Source organism: Anolis carolinensis, chromosome 5 (assembly GCF_035594765.1).
Source record: "Anolis carolinensis isolate JA03-04 chromosome 5, rAnoCar3.1.pri, whole genome shotgun sequence".
NCBI classification, from domain to species: domain Eukaryota; kingdom Metazoa; phylum Chordata; class Lepidosauria; order Squamata; family Dactyloidae; genus Anolis; species Anolis carolinensis.
The window spans coordinates 203,852,907-203,873,112 of NC_085845.1; the positions used below are offsets into that span (position 1 = coordinate 203,852,907).

The window sequence follows — 20,206 nt, forward strand, 5'->3', positions numbered from 1 at the left end:
CTTCGAATGTCCTCTTTAACGACCACTATTCACTTTTCCACATCATCACCAGACAATTGGGTACATTTCTGCCAACGATGAACAAATTTTCTGAAGCCGTCACGGAAGAACTCAACACTCTGTTTCCACAACCGGCGTCTCGCAGTCCCCATCGTGTACAGATCTTCCGATAGCCAAGCGAAGCAATAATGTGACCCACACGTTCTTGTGAAATTTATTTATTTATTTATTTATTTACAACATTTATATCCCACCCTTCTCACCCGAAGGGACTCAGGGCGGCGTACAAATTGGCAACAATTCAATGCCTACACATAATTAAAACAGCAATGAAAATCCAATAAAACAATTAAAACAATATAAAATATAAAACATATGATTAAAATCCATTCCTCCAAAATCCTCATGCTGTAGCCGTAAATCAGTCCGGGGTCTGATTTGCCGATTATGCTTGAAATTTCTCTCTGAGGGATACAACGATCATCCTGAATCAGTCTGTCAACCTTTTGCTTGTGAAACTTAGTGGTTGCAGTCACAGGATGTCACAGCTCCTTTCCAATTCCTGGTTGGGACCCTCCACTGCCTCCCCCTTACACGCCTCCACCACCACCTCCAAGAGGGAACCACCCAGTGTTTGCATTCTGGCTAGCTTACCCTGTCGAGAGAAATAATTGACATTAGCATGTTCCTTGCCATGCCGGTGAGAAATTATAAATGTATAGACTAAGATACCATGTAGTCGATCTAGGATTGGCATCCTTCATCCGGTGCAACCACAAGAAGAGGGCATGATCTGTGACTAACGGAAAGGGGGCACCCCACAGATAGTGTCTTAAGGTGTATGTAGACTATTTTACAGCCAGTGCCTCCCATTCAATAACGTTCTCTAGGACTTAATTTCTGGCTCAAATACAAGATAGGATGTTCTTCCGAGCCCCTCCACTGTGCCAAGAGTGCCCCCAATCATACTCCCAAGGATCCATTTGAACAATAAAGGGCTCAGAAAAATCAGGTGCAGTCAATACTGGAGCCTGACATAGCTTGTCTTTCAGTCCCTGAAATACCTGTCCCTCTCTCTTCCCTCATCTGATTTTCTTAGGACACCTCTTCCTAATCAGATCAGTTAAAGGAGAAGCTAGACTGGCAAAATGCGAAACAAATTTACAATAATATCCTGCCAACTCCAAAAATTGTTGGATTTTCAGGTACTGTTCTAATTTGCCCCCCCTCCTACATGTAACCTAGGTAAGGCAACTCGGTTTGTGCCACTTTATATTTCTTGGAATTAGCAGTGAGACCAGCTTGCCTAAGAGTGTTGAGAACTTTCTGTAAATGGATCAGGTGAGCTTCCCAGGAGGAACTGAAAATAATGATATCGTCGATATCGGCAGCAACACAATCCTGTACTGGTCTCTGAAAAGTCATTGTGGCCCCATGTAACCCAAAGGGCATGAGGCTAAAATGGTAGAGCCCATTAGGAGTGACAAAAGTTGTTTTCTTTCAGGAGTCCTTTATGAAAGGAATCTGCCAATAACCTTTAGTTAAATCTAAGAATGTGGCATAATTTGCATTTCCCAGCTTGCTCAATAATTCGTCGATTCTGAACATAGGGTAGGCATTGAACTTAAAAATTGCATTTAGCCTATGAAAATCAATACAAAAACATATACCACCACCTGTTTTGGATACTAGTACTGGCTAATGTTATGTTACATTAGAAAAAGTTGACCATTTCTGCCCCCTTGGCAGACACCTCTCCACAAAAGTCAACATTGACACTGAAATACAACAACGCCTGAGCTCTGTGAGTGCAGCATTTTTCCGAGTGAAGCAGAATGTTGTAGCTCAGCCATTATGGCCTGTATTCCATCAAGAAATGGAGTTGGAAACAGATGCTGCTGCGGATTTTGCAGACATTTCTGCCTCGGACCGGGGCCCCTTGGCCTTGCAGCTGCCTGATATGGTTGTGCCAGAGACACCGCTAATTGGTGAATATTCTGATGTCTCCTCATTGTTACCCACACCAGATGGTGTTGATCTGGGTGAAGATGAGACTTTTAATCCGAAGGAATTTGTTACAAAAGATAGGAGCAGGAGGGAGGGTGTGAGAAGGAGTCGGAGGTTAGCTCTCAAACTGGATAATGGCTAACTTTCCCATGAGAAGTTTTGTGGGTTCTGTACTCCCTAATCTTGCATACTTGGGATTTTGTTAAAAGTGCCCCTCACTGTATTCTCATTGCGGTGTCAACTTTGCCTTTCCTCGGAAGAGGTTCCAGTTTCCAGCTCCTTGCCTTGTCTCCTGAATCCGTGCCAAGTTCCCAGTTCCAGGCGAGCCACACCGTGCTGCGACTCCCGAGTAGACTTCACCTTGTATCAAGTTTTCCTTGTTCCTGAATCGAGATTGACTCTGCCTTGTTTACCTTGCTTTCTTGGTCCTGCTACGGGACTCTTTGAGTTGATTTGGAGTTTGCAGATTTGCAGTGCCGTGTTACTGTTGGTGTTTCATGGACAAACTTTGATTTCTTGGAGAAAACTATTGAGTTTTCACTTGTGGATTACAATTTGGACATTTCTGAACTCTTTCTGAACTGCAATTGACTATATATATAAGGACTATTTCTTACTCTGGCTTTCTGCCTTAATTCCGCATAGATATATACTCTGCTTTAATAAAAGGCTTGTGTGTTATATTGGGCCCCTGCCTGGTTTTCGAGTGCTCACTCTGCCTTGGGGTGCAACACAGAGGGTGTTTGAGGATCGAGATATCCATAGGGAGACCAAGGTGCTCATTTATGAAGCCATTGTCCTCCCAACCCTGCTATGTGCCTGCAAAATGTGGACTGTCTACAGACGTCACAATCAACTCCTAGAGCGTTTCCATCAGCGTTGCCTCAGAAAAATCCTACAAATATCTTGGGAAGACAGGCAGACAAATGTCAGTGTGCTGGAAGAAGCAAAGACCACCAGCACTGAAGTGATGCTCCTGAAAATTACCACAATGGACCTCGATCCAAGAAGCTTTCAAACAAAGTGGAAATTCAAAGGGCAATAAAAGATGGCCAACATATGCAGAAATACTCAAGAAAACACAAGATAACCTCCAACTGAAATCATTGATAGAAATAAACCAGCAGGGCTATAACATGAACTGGTTTGAATATGCACAAATACACCAACAATATCAAAAAGATGTGCATACAGGATTTGAAGAAGAAAAGACAGACCTTGATAGGATACTTCAATCAAGAAATAAACAACTATCTAAGCTTTACAGTCTCCTGTTAAAATTACACACAGAAGATGAATATATCAAGGAGTGTATGGTAAAATGGGCTAAAAACATTGGTCGCTCGATTAGCATAGATGAATGGGAATACCTCTGGAGAGTAAAAATAAAAATTTTCAGAAGTTATTCCCTTCTAGAAAATTTCTACAAAATGTTTTATCAAGCTTATATGACACCTGTTAAATTAGCCAAAATACAGCCACAATTAAAAAGCACTTGCTGGAAATGTAAACAAGCAACGGGATCATTTTTCCACATGTGGTGGACTTGTAAGAAGGCAAAAAACTTTTGGATTAAGATTCATAAAACCACTGAAAAAATACTAAAGTTAAAAATACCCATGCACCCAGAAATATTCCTACTAGGAATAACAGACACATCACTGCTGAAGCCACACGATAAACTCTTCACTTTGATGACAACGGCTGCGAGAATAGTTTATGCACGAGCCTGGAAATTGGAGGAAACACCAGAAATGGAGGAATGGATCGTGAAAGTGACGGAGGTGGCTGAGATGGACATTCTGACAGGGTATCTCCAGTCAAAAGACCCTTCTGAGTTTAGGAAAGTCTGGGATCCCTTCAAAAGGTTTTTAGAAGGAAAGACCATTTCAACATGGGGGTTTCAAATTTGACTATTATAAATTTTAATTTTCACCACTCGTTTAACTTCCTTCTGTGAAAAAAAAAAAGGTCATGATGAAGAAAAAAAAAGAACTACAGTTCACAATTGCTGGTGGCTTGTGAACAGGTTGTGAAACAGTGAGCTTTTTGCTTTTGCTTTTTGGTGTATTTCTTTGCCAAGTACTTTGCATTTTTATATCGCCATTTGTTCAGATCTTTTTTTCTTTTTTATATAAATATGGACATTTTAGCTTTGTTTTTGGTTTTTGGTTTTCTCTCTCTCCCTTTTTGATCCTTTTTAAATCTCAGTTTTCCCACTTTCTATACAATCAAATGTTCTCACTCTTTCAATGTTAATTTACTCTATCTTATAAGGTAAAACTTCAATAAAAATATATATTAAAAAAAAAAAAGAAGTGATGCTCCTGCGCCATCAACTCCGCTGGAATGGCCACATTGTCTGAACACTGTCTCCCAAAGCAGTTGTTATACTCCCAACTCAAGAACGGAAAACGGAAAGTAGGTGGACAGGAAAAAAGATGTAAAAATGGTCTTAAAGCCAACCTTAAAAACGGTGGCATAGACACTGAGAACTGGTAAGCCCTGGCCCTTGAGTGCACTAACTGGAGGTCAGCTGTGACCAGCATTGCTGTGGAGTTCAAATAGGCACGAATGGAGGGCTTAAGGGAGAAACGGGCCTAGAGGAAAGCACGTCAAGCCAACACTGACCGGGACCGCCTTCCACCCGAAAACCGATGTCCTCACTGCGGAACAACATGCGGATGAAGAATAGGTCTCTTCATCCACCTATGGACACACCTCCAAGACACCCGAATGGGAGGACCATCATCCCCAGCCTACAAGGGATTGCCTAAGTAAGTAAGTAAAAAGTGGCCCTGGCCGATTTTGCCATGGACTGTGGGACTCCTCAATGACCCCTAGCTCCAACATAGCCTCTACCTCCCTATTGATTACCTCTTTTAACTTTTGCGGCCATTCTCTTCCTGGACTCCTTACTATTTTCCCTGGAATTGTGGATATGTGATGTTGTGTTAACCCAGTTTGTCCTGGCCTGGGGGAAAAATCATCATGATAGGCTTTCTCCAGGTTTCTCACCTGTATGACCTGTTTGAGCATCAGTTGTTCTCCCAGATTAATGGAAGTGGTTTGTTCTACTTGTTCTACAGCTGGGCCAAACTCCTCTTCCTCCAGTTCTGCCACCAGGCTTTCTCACTCTCTCCAGGCACATCGAAAACCCCTTCGGAAGTGCTGGACATCTGAAGAATGTACGAGTCCCAAAAACAACCGCACCACATGCACAAGCCTATTGTATATGCCTTCCCAGCCTTAACCACATGGTAACTTACTTAAAGCTTGATCGCCTTTTCATTGTTGCTGGCAAGAGCTTGGGAGGATAAACTTGTCTTGCTTTGGTTTAATTCGCCCAATTTGCATTGGACAAAAATACTTTCTTTGTCTTTACAAACACTGTGATTTGTATGCAGGTGTCTTAGCAGCTAAGTTAGAGCTAATGGGCTGTTATTAAATGTCCAAAAGCAGATTACATGCTGGGCAGTCAGAACACAAGGATCTCCCACAGAAAGGAAACAATATGACAAACATTCCCCAAGGTATTTCTGAATTTTTATTTTTTGTTTTCAGTGGATGTTCTAGGATTGTTATTGTTGCCTTAGACGTCTTTGACTTGTTCATTAAGATTGGGTAAATTCAGCCTTAGATTTTGCATTATAATGCCACTTTTGCACCATTTGTCCAAGACAAAATATAACTTACAACATGTCTTAACACTGAATGATATGTACACACACATACACACCATGAACTGACTGGAGAACAAGCGAGAAGGTCCTGGAACAGATGACAAGATGCATATGCGCTAACTAAATAAACTTTATTTATAGACTGCCCTATCTCCCCAAAGGGACTCAGGGCAGTTTCCAATTAGCTACGTTGTGACTGGGCTTAATGGCTGCTTCTCTGCTAATTGCCACTGTTTGTCATATAATTATAGAATCAGAGTTGGAAGAGACCACATAGGCTATCTAGTCCAACCCCCTTCTACCAACCCCTTCTAGTCCAACCCAACCCTGCAGGAAAAGTACAATCAAAGTACCCCTAAGAGATGGCCACTCAGCCTCTGTTTAAAAGCTTCCAAGGAAGGACCTTCCAACAGATTCTGAGGCAGAGAGTTCCACTGCCGAACAACTATCTTACCATTGGGTAATTCTTCCTAATGTTCAGGTGGAATCTTCTTTCCTGTAATTTGAACCCATTGCTATCAGTCCTAGTTTGTTCTGGGTCCTGTCATAAGGAAGCGTACTCCCTATTCCTTATGACCCCCTTTCCCATATTCATACATGCCTCTCATGTCTCCTCTCAACCTTCTCTGCTGAGGCTGAACAGACCCAGCTCTTTAAGATGCTCCTTATTGGGATTCATGGTCTCCAGACCTTTGATGATTTTACCCACCCTCTTCCTCTGGACACCTTCCTGCTTGTCAATATCTGTCTTAAATTGTGGTGTCCAGCATTGGACACTGTGTTATTCCAAGTGAAGAGGTCTGACCAAAGCCAAATAGAGAGGCACACTGACTGCCCTTGATCTAGACATGATACTTCTTTGGATGCAGCCCAAACTCCCATTGGCTTTTTGAGCTGCTGCATTACACTCTTGGCTCATGTTCAGCTTGTTCCCCACGAAAACTCCAAGATCTTTCTCACATGGACTGTTGCCAAGCCAGGTGTCTCCCATCCTGTATCTTTGCATTTCATTTTTTTCAACCTAAGTGTAGTATCTTACATTTGTCCTTGTTGGAATTCATGTTGTTAATTTTGGCCAATCAGCTCTCTAATCTGTTGAGGCCATTTTGAATTCTGATCCTGTCCTCTGAAGTATTATTATTATTATTATTAAACTTATATACCGCTACTCCCGGTTTGGCTCAGAGCGGTTTACAAAAATAGATTAAAAAGTATTAGCTCACTCTCCTCATTTGGTGTCATCTGCAAACTTGATAAGCAGGCTCTCTAAACCTTAATCCAAGTCATGAATAAAGATGTTAAACAGACAAAAAAATTTGACTGCCATTATCTTAATCTTCTCATGGACCCCTGATAATGTTGTGGTTCAGTCTGATGATGAAGGGGGATTTGGGTTTCAGCAGTTTGTTCCAGGAAATGTTGAAGGCTCAGAAATGCAGGCTGATCAGGGGAATGTGGAAAGCTCTGGGTTTAGCAGGGACGCTGAAGTTAGTGATAAGGGTGACCTTTCACAGGATTTTGAGAACTGTCAACATCAACAAAGTCCAGATGGCTCTGGCAGCAGCAAGAGAGAGGAGTTCTCCTTAGAAACACTAGATTAAAGTTGAGATTGGGCCCCAGACCTTCCGTGAGAATCGTGGTTAAGCGTGGGGAGCCAAAGCTCAGAGGAATGTGTTTCTAGCTTGCAAGAATGGTTAAAAAGGGGTGAAATTGGGGAAGATTTCAGACAGAGCAACGTTGCTTTTGGAAGCTAAACTCTTGGCTTGTCTTGGTTCATGGACATATATCTTTGCTGCGTTTCATCTGTATTTGGATTATATTTTTGAAGCTCATGAGACCTTGTTTCTCCAGAAGTACTATGCTATTTTACCATTTTTTTTTTTAAATAACAGCCACCTTAGTCGCAAATGTTCATTCAGCAGAACCTAGAATCTGCTTCGATTTATTGACAATTTCAGCAATGAAAGGACATTTTTCCAAAGCAAGAAGAGACAGAACATGGATCAAAAGGAGAGAAGCTAGTTCTCATCCCTTTTCTTTCAGAACAAATCAAGAGAAACACTGTTTCATGATATATTCTTCCACGGACGATTGAGCCTTTTGCAGTTCACTTTTCCAGCCCAATGGTCTAAAGGTTCAGACTTGCACACCGCCTTCCATGCCCAGCTAGAAGTCAAAGAGAGAACAAACAAGTGTGGAGGTCGGGGGCAACAGACACTCAAGATTATTGCAGGATAATTCACTTTGGTTTTAAACACAGAAGGGAAAAGGTTTCAACCGAAGGCACATAAATGATGAAACTAAGCAGAGGCTAGAAGGGGGATGTGTAAGGCTAGTGCTGAAAATACACACATAACATGAATACAGAGGTGCCAGACTTTATACGCTTGTCAGCTATTCAAACTTGCCCACCCCGGCCTCTCTCTCCCCTGATTGGTCAAAATGAAGGCTGATTTGGATCTGCTCTCTTATTGACTGCTGTATTGTAGTCCAGTGTCATGGAACCCAGTTACAGGGCTTTGGTAATTCAGCCCTGTAACTGGGAGTCATAACATAAACAATCCCAGAAGCACCTGGCAGAAGAAGATAGAATACGCCTGGGAACTTGGGACCGAAAGTATAAACAATTATAATTGGTTTAGTGTGTGAAAATGGTAGTAATGTGATATTGGAGGTGGGACTTGATGATGATATTTACGTGTGGTGTTACGTAGCATCAAAAGTTATAAAAATAGTTGTATGTAAACATTGAGTCATTCTTGACTTTTCCAAAGTCATGTGTTCTTCAATAAAGATTGGATTTGAGAGCAGTTATCTTTAATCTGCGTTCAGACTGATCCTTTGAAGTGAGCAGGACAATTAAGTCAAGAATCCAGTTCTCACCCTCCTGCAAATTTGCAGTGAAGTGATAATGAGCAGGGAAGGAGATCAAAGCCATGACGGAGCAAAGGGGCCTTCGCTGGGAGCTCGGCCGTTGGCGGAAGAGACATTGCAAGCCATAGCTTCCTCTACGGGGTACCCCAAGCCGGACGGCGTGACTCAGAGGATTCCCAGAGGGGGAAGAGGCGTTCCGGCGGCGGCAGAAACCAGTTGGGGATCTGGAGGAAGCATGCCGGAGACCGTGGCCCTGCGGTTATCCATCCTGGAAACAAATTTATCCAGGCTGTCGGAAACCGTGGGGAGGTTGGTGCCACTATTAGAAGAGAATCTCCAAAAGGAGCCCATCCGATATGGCGCCGAGAGAGAGCCAAGTAAAGAAGGAGATTGGAGCCAGAGGGGCCAGCGAGCGTCAACGCAGAGTCCCGTGGCGGCAAGGGACGAGGGGGATGAGGAATACTGGCAGGAACTGGAGTTCCGAGACAGAATGGCGCGCGAAGTGGAGCGCCAGCGAGCTCTGGGAACTCTGAGGCCGCCATCTCCAACAGAGCTCCCAACCCCCCGAATGGGCGTCGGGGTGGAAAGGCCACTGGGGCCAGGAATCGGGTCCAGTGGATTTGCAGACGAAGGCGGAGAGGAGCGGGGGATCCAGGAAGAGGAGGAGGATGTGCCGTACGACGAGGAAAGGCGAGATGAGGGAGCTACAGCGAGGCCAGTATGCGGATGGGCGGAAGGGCCGACAGCGGCGGCAGACTTTCGGGAGCCGCGCAGAATGACCACCGGAGTGGGGCGCGGCGTGTTCCAAGGAGCCGCCCGAGGAAACCTGATGCAACCCTTCCCCATGCCTCCCAGACAGCATCAACGGGCCGCAGAATGGATGCCGAGAAGGGAAGATCTCAAACTGGAATACGGAGGGGAATCAGATGAACTGAACTTTTTTCTAATTAGCATCAGAGGATACATGGAAGACAACGCACACACATTCCCCTCCGAAGCAAGCAGGGTTCGAGCCATCGGCAACACACTAAAGCGAGGAGCAGCCAGCTGGTACGTGCAACTCCATGCCAGACACGACCCATGTCTGAGGTCAGTGCCCCGCTTCCTCGCCGCACTGGAAAACCGGTTCAGAGACCGGCTAGAGCAATTGAGGGCTCGAGACCAGCTGAAAGGAATAAAGCAGAGGGACAAAACAGTGCCCGAGTACGCAGAGGAATTCCTCCACCTCGCGGAAAGGGTACCAGAGTGGTCTGAAGTGACCAAAGTGGAGTTATTTAAAGAGGGACTACGCCCCGAGATTTTCAGCTGGGCAGCGCACAGAGATGACCCCGAAACGCTCCAGGGATGGATTCAACTAGCGGGGCGCGTCGAATCCACCCTGGCCCAAGTAAAGCGCTTCAGAAGCAGCAGCGGCCAGCAAAGACCGGTGGCGAGAGGTCGAGGAGAAACGAGGAAGCAGGAAAGACCCGGAGGGAGGCCGGGGATTCCCTCCAGAGGAGACTACAACAAACCTAAACTGGAATGCTTTGTATGTGGGAAGACGGGCCATCGAGCAGCAGAATGCTGGGCCCGGAAGGGGGAGCCGCCAAAACCCCCAAAGCCCAAGCCAGCAACCGGGAGGCGCGCGGAAGAGGAGGTGCAGGCCCCAGAATCTTCAGAAAAATTGGTGAGTCGGGACAAACGCATGATAGTAGTGCCAATCTGCCTCTCGGGACTAGAGAATCAGGCCACCTGCAAGGCATTTGTGGATTGTGGTTGTTCTAGAAATATTATAACTCCGGAATTAGCAGGAGCGCTGAAATGCCAGCAGATGGCGCTTGACTCCCCAATTGCATTTTCGCAGCTAGATGGATCAGTCGCTGCTGGGGAAGTATCTACAAAGGAAATACGGGAGGTCCCATGTAAAATAGGCAAATGGGAAGGAAGAATATCCTTTGTAATAGCCCCTATTGCCACATACCACGTAATATTAGGGATACCATGGCTCGAACAGGCAAATCCTGAAGTAGATTGGAGAGGAAAGAGCTTAGCATTCAAAGAACAGCAGACGCAATGGGAGATAAGCAAAATTGCAGAAGAGGAGGACGAGGAAGATGAAGCAGGTGAGATAAACCCACAGCTATTGCCACCTGAATACAGAGACTTTGTGGATGTTTTCAATCAGAAAGAGGCCAGTAAATTGCCTCCCAAAAGGAATATAGAAGTAGAAATTGAAATAACCCCAGGAGCAGACTTACCAAAACCAAAAGTGTATCCCATGTCTGTGCAGGAGAAGGAGGAATTGAGGAAATATATTGATAAAAACCTGGCGCGAGGCTTCATTAAGCCATCCAACTCTCCTCTCGGGGCCCCAGTGTTATTTAGGAGAAAGAAAGACAACTCCCTACGATTGTGCATTGATTATCGAAATTTAAACGCAATTACTAAGGACAATAAATACCCTATGCCCTTAGTAAAGGATTTAATTACCGTATTGAAGAAAGGGAGCATATTTACTAAACTTGATTTAATTGAAGCGTATCATAAATTAAGAATAAAACCGGAGGATACTTGGAAAACTGCATTTTCCTGCGCATTCGGCCATTTTGAATATAAAATTTTGCCTTTCGGTTTAAAAAACGGAGGCGGTTGCTTTATGCAGCTTATAAATGAAATACTACACCCATTGTTGTACAGAGGGGTATTCATATTCCTTGATGATATCTTGATCGTGAGTGAAGATAAGGAAAAACACGTAAAATTGGTCCGGGAAGTTTTGCAGAGGCTAAGGGAAGCAAAGCTGTACGCAAAACTGTCCAAATGTGAATTTAATAAAACTCAAATTGACTTTCTGGGGTATCGGATATCTCCAGAAGGGTTAGCTATGGATCCAGCTAAAGTATCAGATGTGAAAGAATGGGGAGTGCCTCAAACAAGGAGGCAATTGCAATCATTCCTGGGGTTTGCAAATTTTTACAGACCCTTCATAAAAGGCTTCGCGCAAATAACCGCACCCCTTACTGAACTTTTAAAAACAAAAGGGAAAGGGGAGACAGCAAAAGTAAAAGCTCCTGGCGCCAGACTAAGTTGGACGCCAGAATGCCAAAAGGCATTCGAAACCCTAAAAGAATGCTTCACAGAAGGACCCATCCTAAAACACCCCGATATCAGGAGTCCTTTCATAATCCATTGCGATGCCTCAGACTGTGCATACGGAGCAGTACTATTGCAAAAAGATCAAAATGGGAACTTAAAACCCTGTGGATATTTGTCCCGGAAGTTCAGCGAAACTGAAAAATGTTGGCCGATATGGGAAAAAGAGGCACTAGCCATATTAAAGGCCTTAGAATGCTGGCGGCACTTTCTCGAAGGAAGCGGAATCCCATTTGAAATTTGGTCTGACCATAAGAACCTCCAGTATTTAAAGTCTCCTCGAAAACTGTCCCCCAAACAGATTAGATGGGCACAATACTTCAGCAGGTTCGATTTCCAATTAAAGTTCTTTCAAGGGAAGCAGAATGTCTTGGCAGATGCCCTTTCACGCATGCCTCAACACGAAGGAATAACCACAGCAAAAGAGGGAACAATATTCTCTGATAAACAATGGGGCTTAGCTGTCAGGACAAGAGCACAAACCCAAAAAGAGAACACTGCTATGGTTGAACTCGGCGGGGAAGATAATTGGGGAAACGAACTGAAACAGTCTTATGAAGGAGACCAATGGATCGCATCCAATGCGGAACAGGGGGAGCAGAAGGGGGGATTTTGGTTTGTGAACAAGAAACTGTATATCCCAGCAACATTAAGGATCAAGATTTTGCATCGTTTTCACAATAACCAGAGCGCTGGTCATACAGGAATTACAAAAACAACAAAAGCAATAGCAAAACATTGCTGGTGGCCAGGGATGAGGAAGGACATAAAGAACCATGTGGTTCAATGTGATGATTGTGCCAGAAATAAATCGAGAGGAGGGAAACCAATGGGATTATTACAAACAGTAGCAGAACCTACCAGACCTTGGGAATGTGTAGCTATGGACTTTGTGGGGGAACTACCGGTTAGCAAAGGACATCGTTATATTTGGACAGTATTAGACCTGTTTTCTAAACAGGCCCACTTTATAGCACTGCCAAAACTACCATCAGCCGAGAAACTAGCTGAATTGTACATAAACCACATTTACAAACTGCATGGATGTCCCAGTAGAGTAGTCAGTGACAGAGGAGTACAATTCACAGCAAAATTTTGGGAAAAATTCTTGGAAATGCTAGGAGCAGAAAGGAGTTTAAGTTCTGCTTTTCACCCCATGACAAATGGGGCGGTAGAACGTACTCAGCAGACACTTGGGCAGTTCCTTCGAATGTACTCTAACATGAGACAAAATGACTGGTCTCGGTGGTTGGCTTTTGCAGAACTAGCTTTTAATTCGACTATACATTCAGCAACAAATAAAACCCCCTTTGAAGTAGTCTACGGGTATGAAATACAGCCTCTGCCCCAGCTGCCAAGATGGACAGAGAATGAGGGAACAGAGGCGGGGAAATGGAAAACACAAATGATGGAATGCTGGAGTCAAGTGACTGCATCCTTAAAGGAAGCACATAAAAAGTATAAAGTGTTCGCAGATAGAAAGAGGGTGGAAGGTGATAAATTGGAGAAAGGAGATTTAGTGTGGTTAAGTACCCAAAACATCAAACTGGGGCTACCTTCGAAAAAATTAGGCCCTAAATATATTGGACCATTTAGAATACAGGGTGTTATCAACGAAGTGACTTTCCAGTTGGCATTGCCAAAAAGTTTAGGGAAAATACACCCTGTATTCCATCGTAGCTTACTGAAAAAATATATGGGTACTTTGGACAAAATGGACACATAGAATTATTGTTTTGTTTCAGGTTTGTGATGAAGGAAGAACCGAAGAGGAGGACGAAGAAAAGGAGGGCACCATGTCATGGAACCCAGTTACAGGGCTTTGGTAATTCAGCCCTGTAACTGGGAGTCATAACATAAACAATCCCAGAAGCACCTGGCAGAAGAAGATAGAATACGCCTGGGAACTTGGGACCGAAAGTATAAACAATTATAATTGGTTTAGTGTGTGAAAATGGTAGTAATGTGATATTGGAGGTGGGACTTGATGATGATATTTACGTGTGGTGTTACGTAGCATCAAAAGTTATAAAAATAGTTGTATGTAAACATTGAGTCATTCTTGACTTTTCCAAAGTCATGTGTTCTTCAATAAAGATTGGATTTGAGAGCAGTTATCTTTAATCTGCGTTCAGACTGATCCTTTGAAGTGAGCAGGACAGTCCAGCCTTTGATTGTGCCTGTACCTGATGATAACACTAGGGATTCTGGGACTGCTAGGCTGCCTGATGTTGACACTGGGGATTCTGGGCTTTCAGGCCAGCAGGAGAATCAAGAGATTTCAAGCCCTGAGAATGTGAGATCTCTGTCCGAGGGAGGCCGCATTCCAGAAAGGCAGTTCCCTAGAGAAGCAAGGTCAGAGACAGAACTGAGCTCAGAGGATGAAAATGAAAGTCCAGGTGGACAGACTAACGAGCTGCAGTTAGAGAGGAGATTGATGTTCCGTCATCATAAAGCCGCCTATTAGAAAAAAAGTCCTCATTGACTTTTCAAGGGAAAAGGCACAATTTTTCTGCTTATATTCGCAAGATCAAGAGGCTACTTCGTCAGTTGAGGCAACGTTGGTGTTTGAGTGTAGAACTTCTGCCAAGTCAAGTCTGTTAAGGGATTTCTAGTTCCATGCTTCCTTTGTTCATGTTTCATGTGCTCAAGTTTCTAAGGACTGTTCCTGAATTTCATGTTGTAGTAGAGCCTGTGAGTAACGTTACAAACAGTAGTATGCGTGCCAGAAGGAGGAAGGGGGTTACTCGGGAGCAGGAATCTGATGAAGAGCAGCAGAGAAAGAGGATCCGGGACATACTTATGGCACCTACAAATGAGGAGTCGTTTGAGGGATTCTCTGGGGATGATGGGTCAATGAGTGAAGGAGAAGGAGACACCATGGATTGGACTAAGATAAGAGAAGTGCAAGCTATTTGTGAGGCACCAACAACTAGTGATACCTTTATGAGGTTCTCTGGGAGTGAAGACTGGCAATCAGGGGATCCAACTGATTCTTGGGGATGTAAGTCTTGACAGGAGATGGAGGAATTGGAGGGAGAGTCAAGGGAATTCACGTGAAGAGCTGGGAGCAGCTGCGGGGATAGTGATGGGGCGATGGTCAGTTCATCGTCTGATGTTGATTTTTAGATAAACGTGGGTTCAGGGGTGAGGGGTCTTCGCAGAAGGCAAGGTGTTGTTGTGTGTTCGTGTGCTGGGTGTTGTGTATTGGGAAAGTTTCTTGTAGTCTTGCTGCTGCCTGCTTTCATGTTCGGCGTTGGACTTGGATCTGCAGTTTGGATCTGAACCAGTTTGGCTAAAGACGCTGCTTCTGCGAACACTGGAGCAACGCTGTTTCGGCTTCCTCCCTTTTCGACCTTGGATTTCAGCTGACGATGGTTCTCTTCTTGCATCTCCTTTTGGAGCAACACTGTTTTGGATTCCTCCCTTTTCGACCTTGGACTTTGGCTGACGACGCTTCTCTTCTTGCATCTCCTTTTGGAGCAACGCTGTTTTGGATTCCTCCCTTTTCGACCTTGGATTTTGGCTGACGACGCTTCTCTTCTTGCATCTCCTTTTGGAGCAACGCTGTTTTGGATTCCTCCCTTTTCGACCTTGGATTTTGGCTGACGACGCTTCTCTTCTTGCATCTCCTTTTGGAGCAACACTGTTTTGGATTCCTCCCTTTTCGACCTTGGATTTCGGCTGACGACGCTTCTCTTCTTGCATCTCCTTTTGGAGCAACGCTGTTTTGGATTCCTCCCTTTTCGACCTTGGATTTTGGCTGACGACGCTTCTCTTCTTGCATCTCCTTTTGGAGCAACGCTGTTTTGGATTCCTCCCTTTTCGACCTTGGACTTTGGCTGACGACGCTTCTCTTCTTGCATCTCCTTTTGGAGCAACGCTGTTTTGGATTCCTTCTGTTTCAACCTTGGACTTCGGCTGACGACGCTTCTCTTCTTGCATCTCCTTTTGGAGCAACGCTGTTTTGGATTCCTCCCTTTTCGACCCTGGACTTCGGCTGACGACGCTTCTCTTCTTGCATCTCCTTTTGGAGCAACGCTGTTTTGGATTCCTCCTGTTTCGACCTTGGACTTTGGCTGACGACGCTTCTCTTCTTGCATCTCCTTTTGGAACAACGCTGTTTTGGATTCCTCCCTTTTCGACCCTGGACTTCGGCTGACGACGCTTCTCTTCTTGCATCTCCTTTTGGAGCAATGCTGTTTTGGATTCCTCCTGTTTCGACCTTGGACTTTGGCTGACAACGCTTCTCTTCTTGGAACTCCTTTGTGAACCATTTATGTACTGTGCCTTTTTGTTTTGCCTCAGAGCGCTTTATTTGTCTTGTTGCTCTGGATTACATTTCTGTTTACCTTTTGGACCAAGTCTGGTTTGGTTTTTTTAGTTTTGACCCGTGAAACTGCATTTAAGTATCCCTGCATCCCTTTTCTTTTGTTGCAATAAACTCTGTTTTGAAGTCACTTTTAAGTCTGGACCTTTAAGGCGTCTGTGATTCCAACATTTCATGTTTGGAATTATCCTGCTTTTGTTTTCCTAGTTTTTGATGCTTCTCAAGTACTTTAACTTTTGTGGATTGTTCCTTTTTTATCAATTAACTTAAATCTTTTTATTGGTTGTTTACCTCCGTTCGCCACCTCTGTAAACTCATAGCAGTACAAAAATATTTTCATTTATTTGAATTAGAATACATTTTTGAGAGATGACGGCGGACAAGGGAGAGACATGTAGTTTGTACCAAGGTCCGGTGAAGGGAGCCGACAGTGTGAAGACAGAGAGGGGTCTAAAACAGAGAACGCGGGCGCACAGAGTAAACAAAGGCATTGAAGAGTGTCAGAACAGGGTTGGAAACGTGACATGTGATGGCGCAGGCTAATGCAACGGGGAGAAAATCCTTCACGTAGTTGCTATAAGGAGCGTTTCTTAAGAGAGAGAGAGCCAGGGACGGAGAAAAGGAACAGGATTAAAACCGAGGACCAAAAAGGTCTCGGGACACAGACATAAACAAATCACAGCTCAGGACCGTTAGGAAGACGACGGGTGGACTCATGCAGAAAGCGGATGATTGTATTTTGTGGATTATTTTGGATTTTGTGGGTTATTGGATTTTGTGGATTATTCTTGATATTTGAACTTTGGATTCTTATACTATTTTGCTGAATTGCTTTTCATATATATTCTTTGATAAGCTTTGCTATTTTGCCCTGGACTGGAGTCTTATGTTTTTAAGTTCTATGTCTTTTCCCCCCTTCCTTCCACTTCCCCCCTTTTAATGTAAATAATTTTGATTGTAGCTTAGATGGTCAATGTTATAAACAAGGAATCAAACCAAAGGATATTAAAGATGCTTTTGGAAAACAGGGACTTACAATTGGTCTAGTTTTTCTGGCGAGCGCACAACTTTTTTGACACACTTAATGTCGTCGTGGATGTTCATATCTGCCAACTCTGTAAAAAAAAGAGAGAGAGAGAGAGAGAGAGAGATTTTTAAATGGAGGCTACAATATATCTATGTTGGTTTGTATGTATTTTTCAAGATGGCCCCCACTTCCAGAGAGCATTGTGACTGCCATCAACAACGGATCTGGACCAAGCTTTGCACATAGACTCCCAAGACCAGCATGACATTCTGGAGGGACTGGGGGGAGATTGTCCCAACATGATGGGAGTTATAGTTCCTCCACATCCAGAGGGCCTTGTGAATCCCAGCAGTAATGGATCTGGACCAGACCTGGCACAAATTAGGGTTGTGTAATTCAGCTGGACCACAATTTGTTTTTGGTATCTGAATTTCAGTGAGTACCCGAATCTGAAATCAGTTAATGCAAAAAAGCCGTTTTCGGATTAGCAACTGAAAGATCTGGCCCATTAGTGACAATGTGTATCCATAACCTCTTGCATTAGTTACTGAAAAATAACTGCACCCAGTCTCTGGATACATATCCTTTTGGCAAATGTGAATCTCCATGAATATGTGGAGACCACCTTTTGAAAACCACTAGTCAAGAAAAGCATGGTCTTGTTAGAAGTTAACTCTTTGAACAAGTGATATTCATAAGCATTCATTTAATGGCACACAGGTAACTCAGCTGTTAAACTGAAGAACCATGTCTTTGAACTGCCAAGGACACAAAGACATGCCACTATAAAAAATATATTTGGTTAGCAGAGGATGAATGTTTCGTTGCAGTTGTAATTGCCCAAAAGATATACTTAAGCGATCCCTCATAGGACGAGGATGATTGCCTTCCAGTTGTGGGGTCTTGGGGGTGGGTTCGTAGGTGGCTGAAGAGACCTATTCTTGATCTGCATGTTCCCCCTTCCGCAGTGAGGACATCGGTTTCCAGGTGGAAGGCGTTCCCGGTCAGGGTTGGCTTGATGCTCCTTCCTCTTGGCACGCTTCTCCCTTAGGCCTTCCGTTCGTGCCTCTTCGAACTCCGCAGCACTGCTGGTCACAGCTGACCTCCAATTAGAGCACTCAAGGGCCAGGGCTTCCCAGTTCTCAGTGTCTATGCCAGAGGTTTTAAGGTTGGCTTTGAGCCCATCTTTAAATTTCTTTTCCTGCCCACCAACATTACGTTTCCCGTTCTTGAGTTCGGAGTAGAGGAGCTGCTTTGGGAGACGGTGATCTTTGGGCATTCAGACAACATGGCCTTCAGTCCAGCGGAGTTGATGGCGTAGGAGCATCGCTTCAATGCTGGTGATCTTTGCTTCCTCAAGCATGCTGACATTTGTCCGCCTCTCTTCCCAAGAGATTTGCAGGATTTTTCTGAGGCAACGCTAATGGAAACACTCCAGGAGTTGAGTGTGACATCTGTACACCGTCCACGTTTTGCAGGCGTAGAGTAGGGTTGGGGGGGAATGGCTTTATGAACAAGCACCTTGGTATCTCTACGTTGTCCCTGGATTGTGTGGAAATGAGAGTCCCCTTGCTTGTTAGGGATTCCTCTTCTTCAGAAGAGGAAGGGGAGCAGGAAAGTGTTCATGAATCTGAGGGCGAGTTGGAATCTGAGGAGGAAATTTTGCAAGTACCCACATTTCAGGAGAGGCAAAAGGAAACAGAGCAGAGACGTTGTTCAGCTAGAATATCTGCCAGAAATGCAGCTGAGTAATTAGGAACTGCCCTAGCAGCCCGAGAGGGGACTCAGGGCTATAAAGCAGAAGCAGGTGCAGCCAGCTCTTGCTAGTAACAAACTAATGCCTAAGCCTTCGCTCCCCTTGTGCCTGCTTCGAGTCTGCATCTGGGAAACTGCTCCTAAGGATTTATTGCTGTTTCTTTGTCTGAAGTAAGGCTGCTATTTGATTTGGGAATTTAACAGAGACTAAGAACTGTGTTTACCCTAAGACCGCCTTGTTTCCTTTTGCATTATTCCACTGAGTGTGCTGTACTTTAGGTTTTGCTGAAGTAAAGCACTTTTCATTTACTTGCCACAGTGTTTTAAGGCTGTTCTTGAAAGACAAAACAGGACATTGCTGGACCTTAAAGGTTCACCCAGTCTGTATCACTGGGCACAGTCTCTCAGGTAACCTGGACCAAAGCCATGCAGGGCTTTATGGGTTAGAACCAGCACGTTGAACTGGGTCCGGAAACAAATCGGAAGCCAGTGAAGCTGTTTCAACAGGGGTGTGGTGTGCTCCCTGGAATTGGCTCCGATGATTGACCTGGCTGCTGTTCTCTGGACCAATTGAAGTTTCTAGACACTTTTCAAGAGCAGTCCCACAGTAGTCCAAATGAGATATAACCAGTGTATGTACTACAGTGACCAAGTCAGATTTCTCCAGGAACTGGCTCAGCGGGCATACAATTTTTAATTGTGCAAAGGCAGTCCTGGTCACCGCTGCCACCTGGGCTTCGAGGTTTAAGGCGGTATCCAGAATCACCCCCTAACTGCGAACTTGGGATTTCAGGGAGAGTGTAACCCCGTCTAGCTCAAGTTGTAACCCTACTCCCGGATCAATCTTACACAAGGCCAGCACTACTTCCATCTAATCTGGTTTTGTATCCCAGAAATGGAACGCCTCTGACCGTAAAACACCACACCACCTAAGTATTATCAGCAAGCAGTTCATTGAAGAATATATAAAAGCCAAGCAATAAAAAGGATTTAAGAGTATAGTCCAAAAAGTTTTCTTAAAACATCACCAATAGTCCACAGCTTCCAATGTACAAGAATAAAACACAAGGCACAAGATTGCAAAACCCAAAAACACAAGGCAGTGTAAATCCCAATAGTCAAGGCATGAACTTGGTAAACTGGAACCATGAAATTAAAGCACACTTGGAATCAAAAGACAGGAACTTGGCAGGACAGGAGCCATGAAGCTAAAAATCCATTTGGGAAACTTTGAGCATGAACTTGGCATGACTGGCTTAAATCACCAACATTGAACCCAATGAAGCAAAAGGCTTTTCCCTTTCCCTTAAAAAGCCTCCTGTAGTGAGAAAAAACAATTTCGTTTCACTTTCTCACCAGATATTTTATTTGCCCTTTTCTCTCGAAGGCAAATTGACC

At 44.2% G+C, this 20,206-nt stretch overlaps 1 protein-coding gene across 1 annotated transcript in view; it reads right to left on the reverse strand.

Annotated features, from left to right (window-relative positions):
* Positions 1 to 7,598: 7,598 nt before the first annotated feature.
* LOC134299714 (alpha-lactalbumin-like) overlaps positions 7,599 to 20,206 on the reverse strand; it is a 51,930-nt gene continuing 39,322 nt past the window's right edge. The window contains exons 4-5 of the mRNA XM_062983442.1: positions 17,063 to 17,141; positions 7,599 to 7,856 (exon numbers count right to left, since the gene is read on the reverse strand). Coding sequence (XP_062839512.1) covers positions 7,757 to 7,856; positions 17,063 to 17,141 — 179 coding nt within the window. The 3' untranslated portion in view covers positions 7,599 to 7,756. The remainder of the gene's footprint in view (positions 7,857 to 17,062; positions 17,142 to 20,206) is intronic.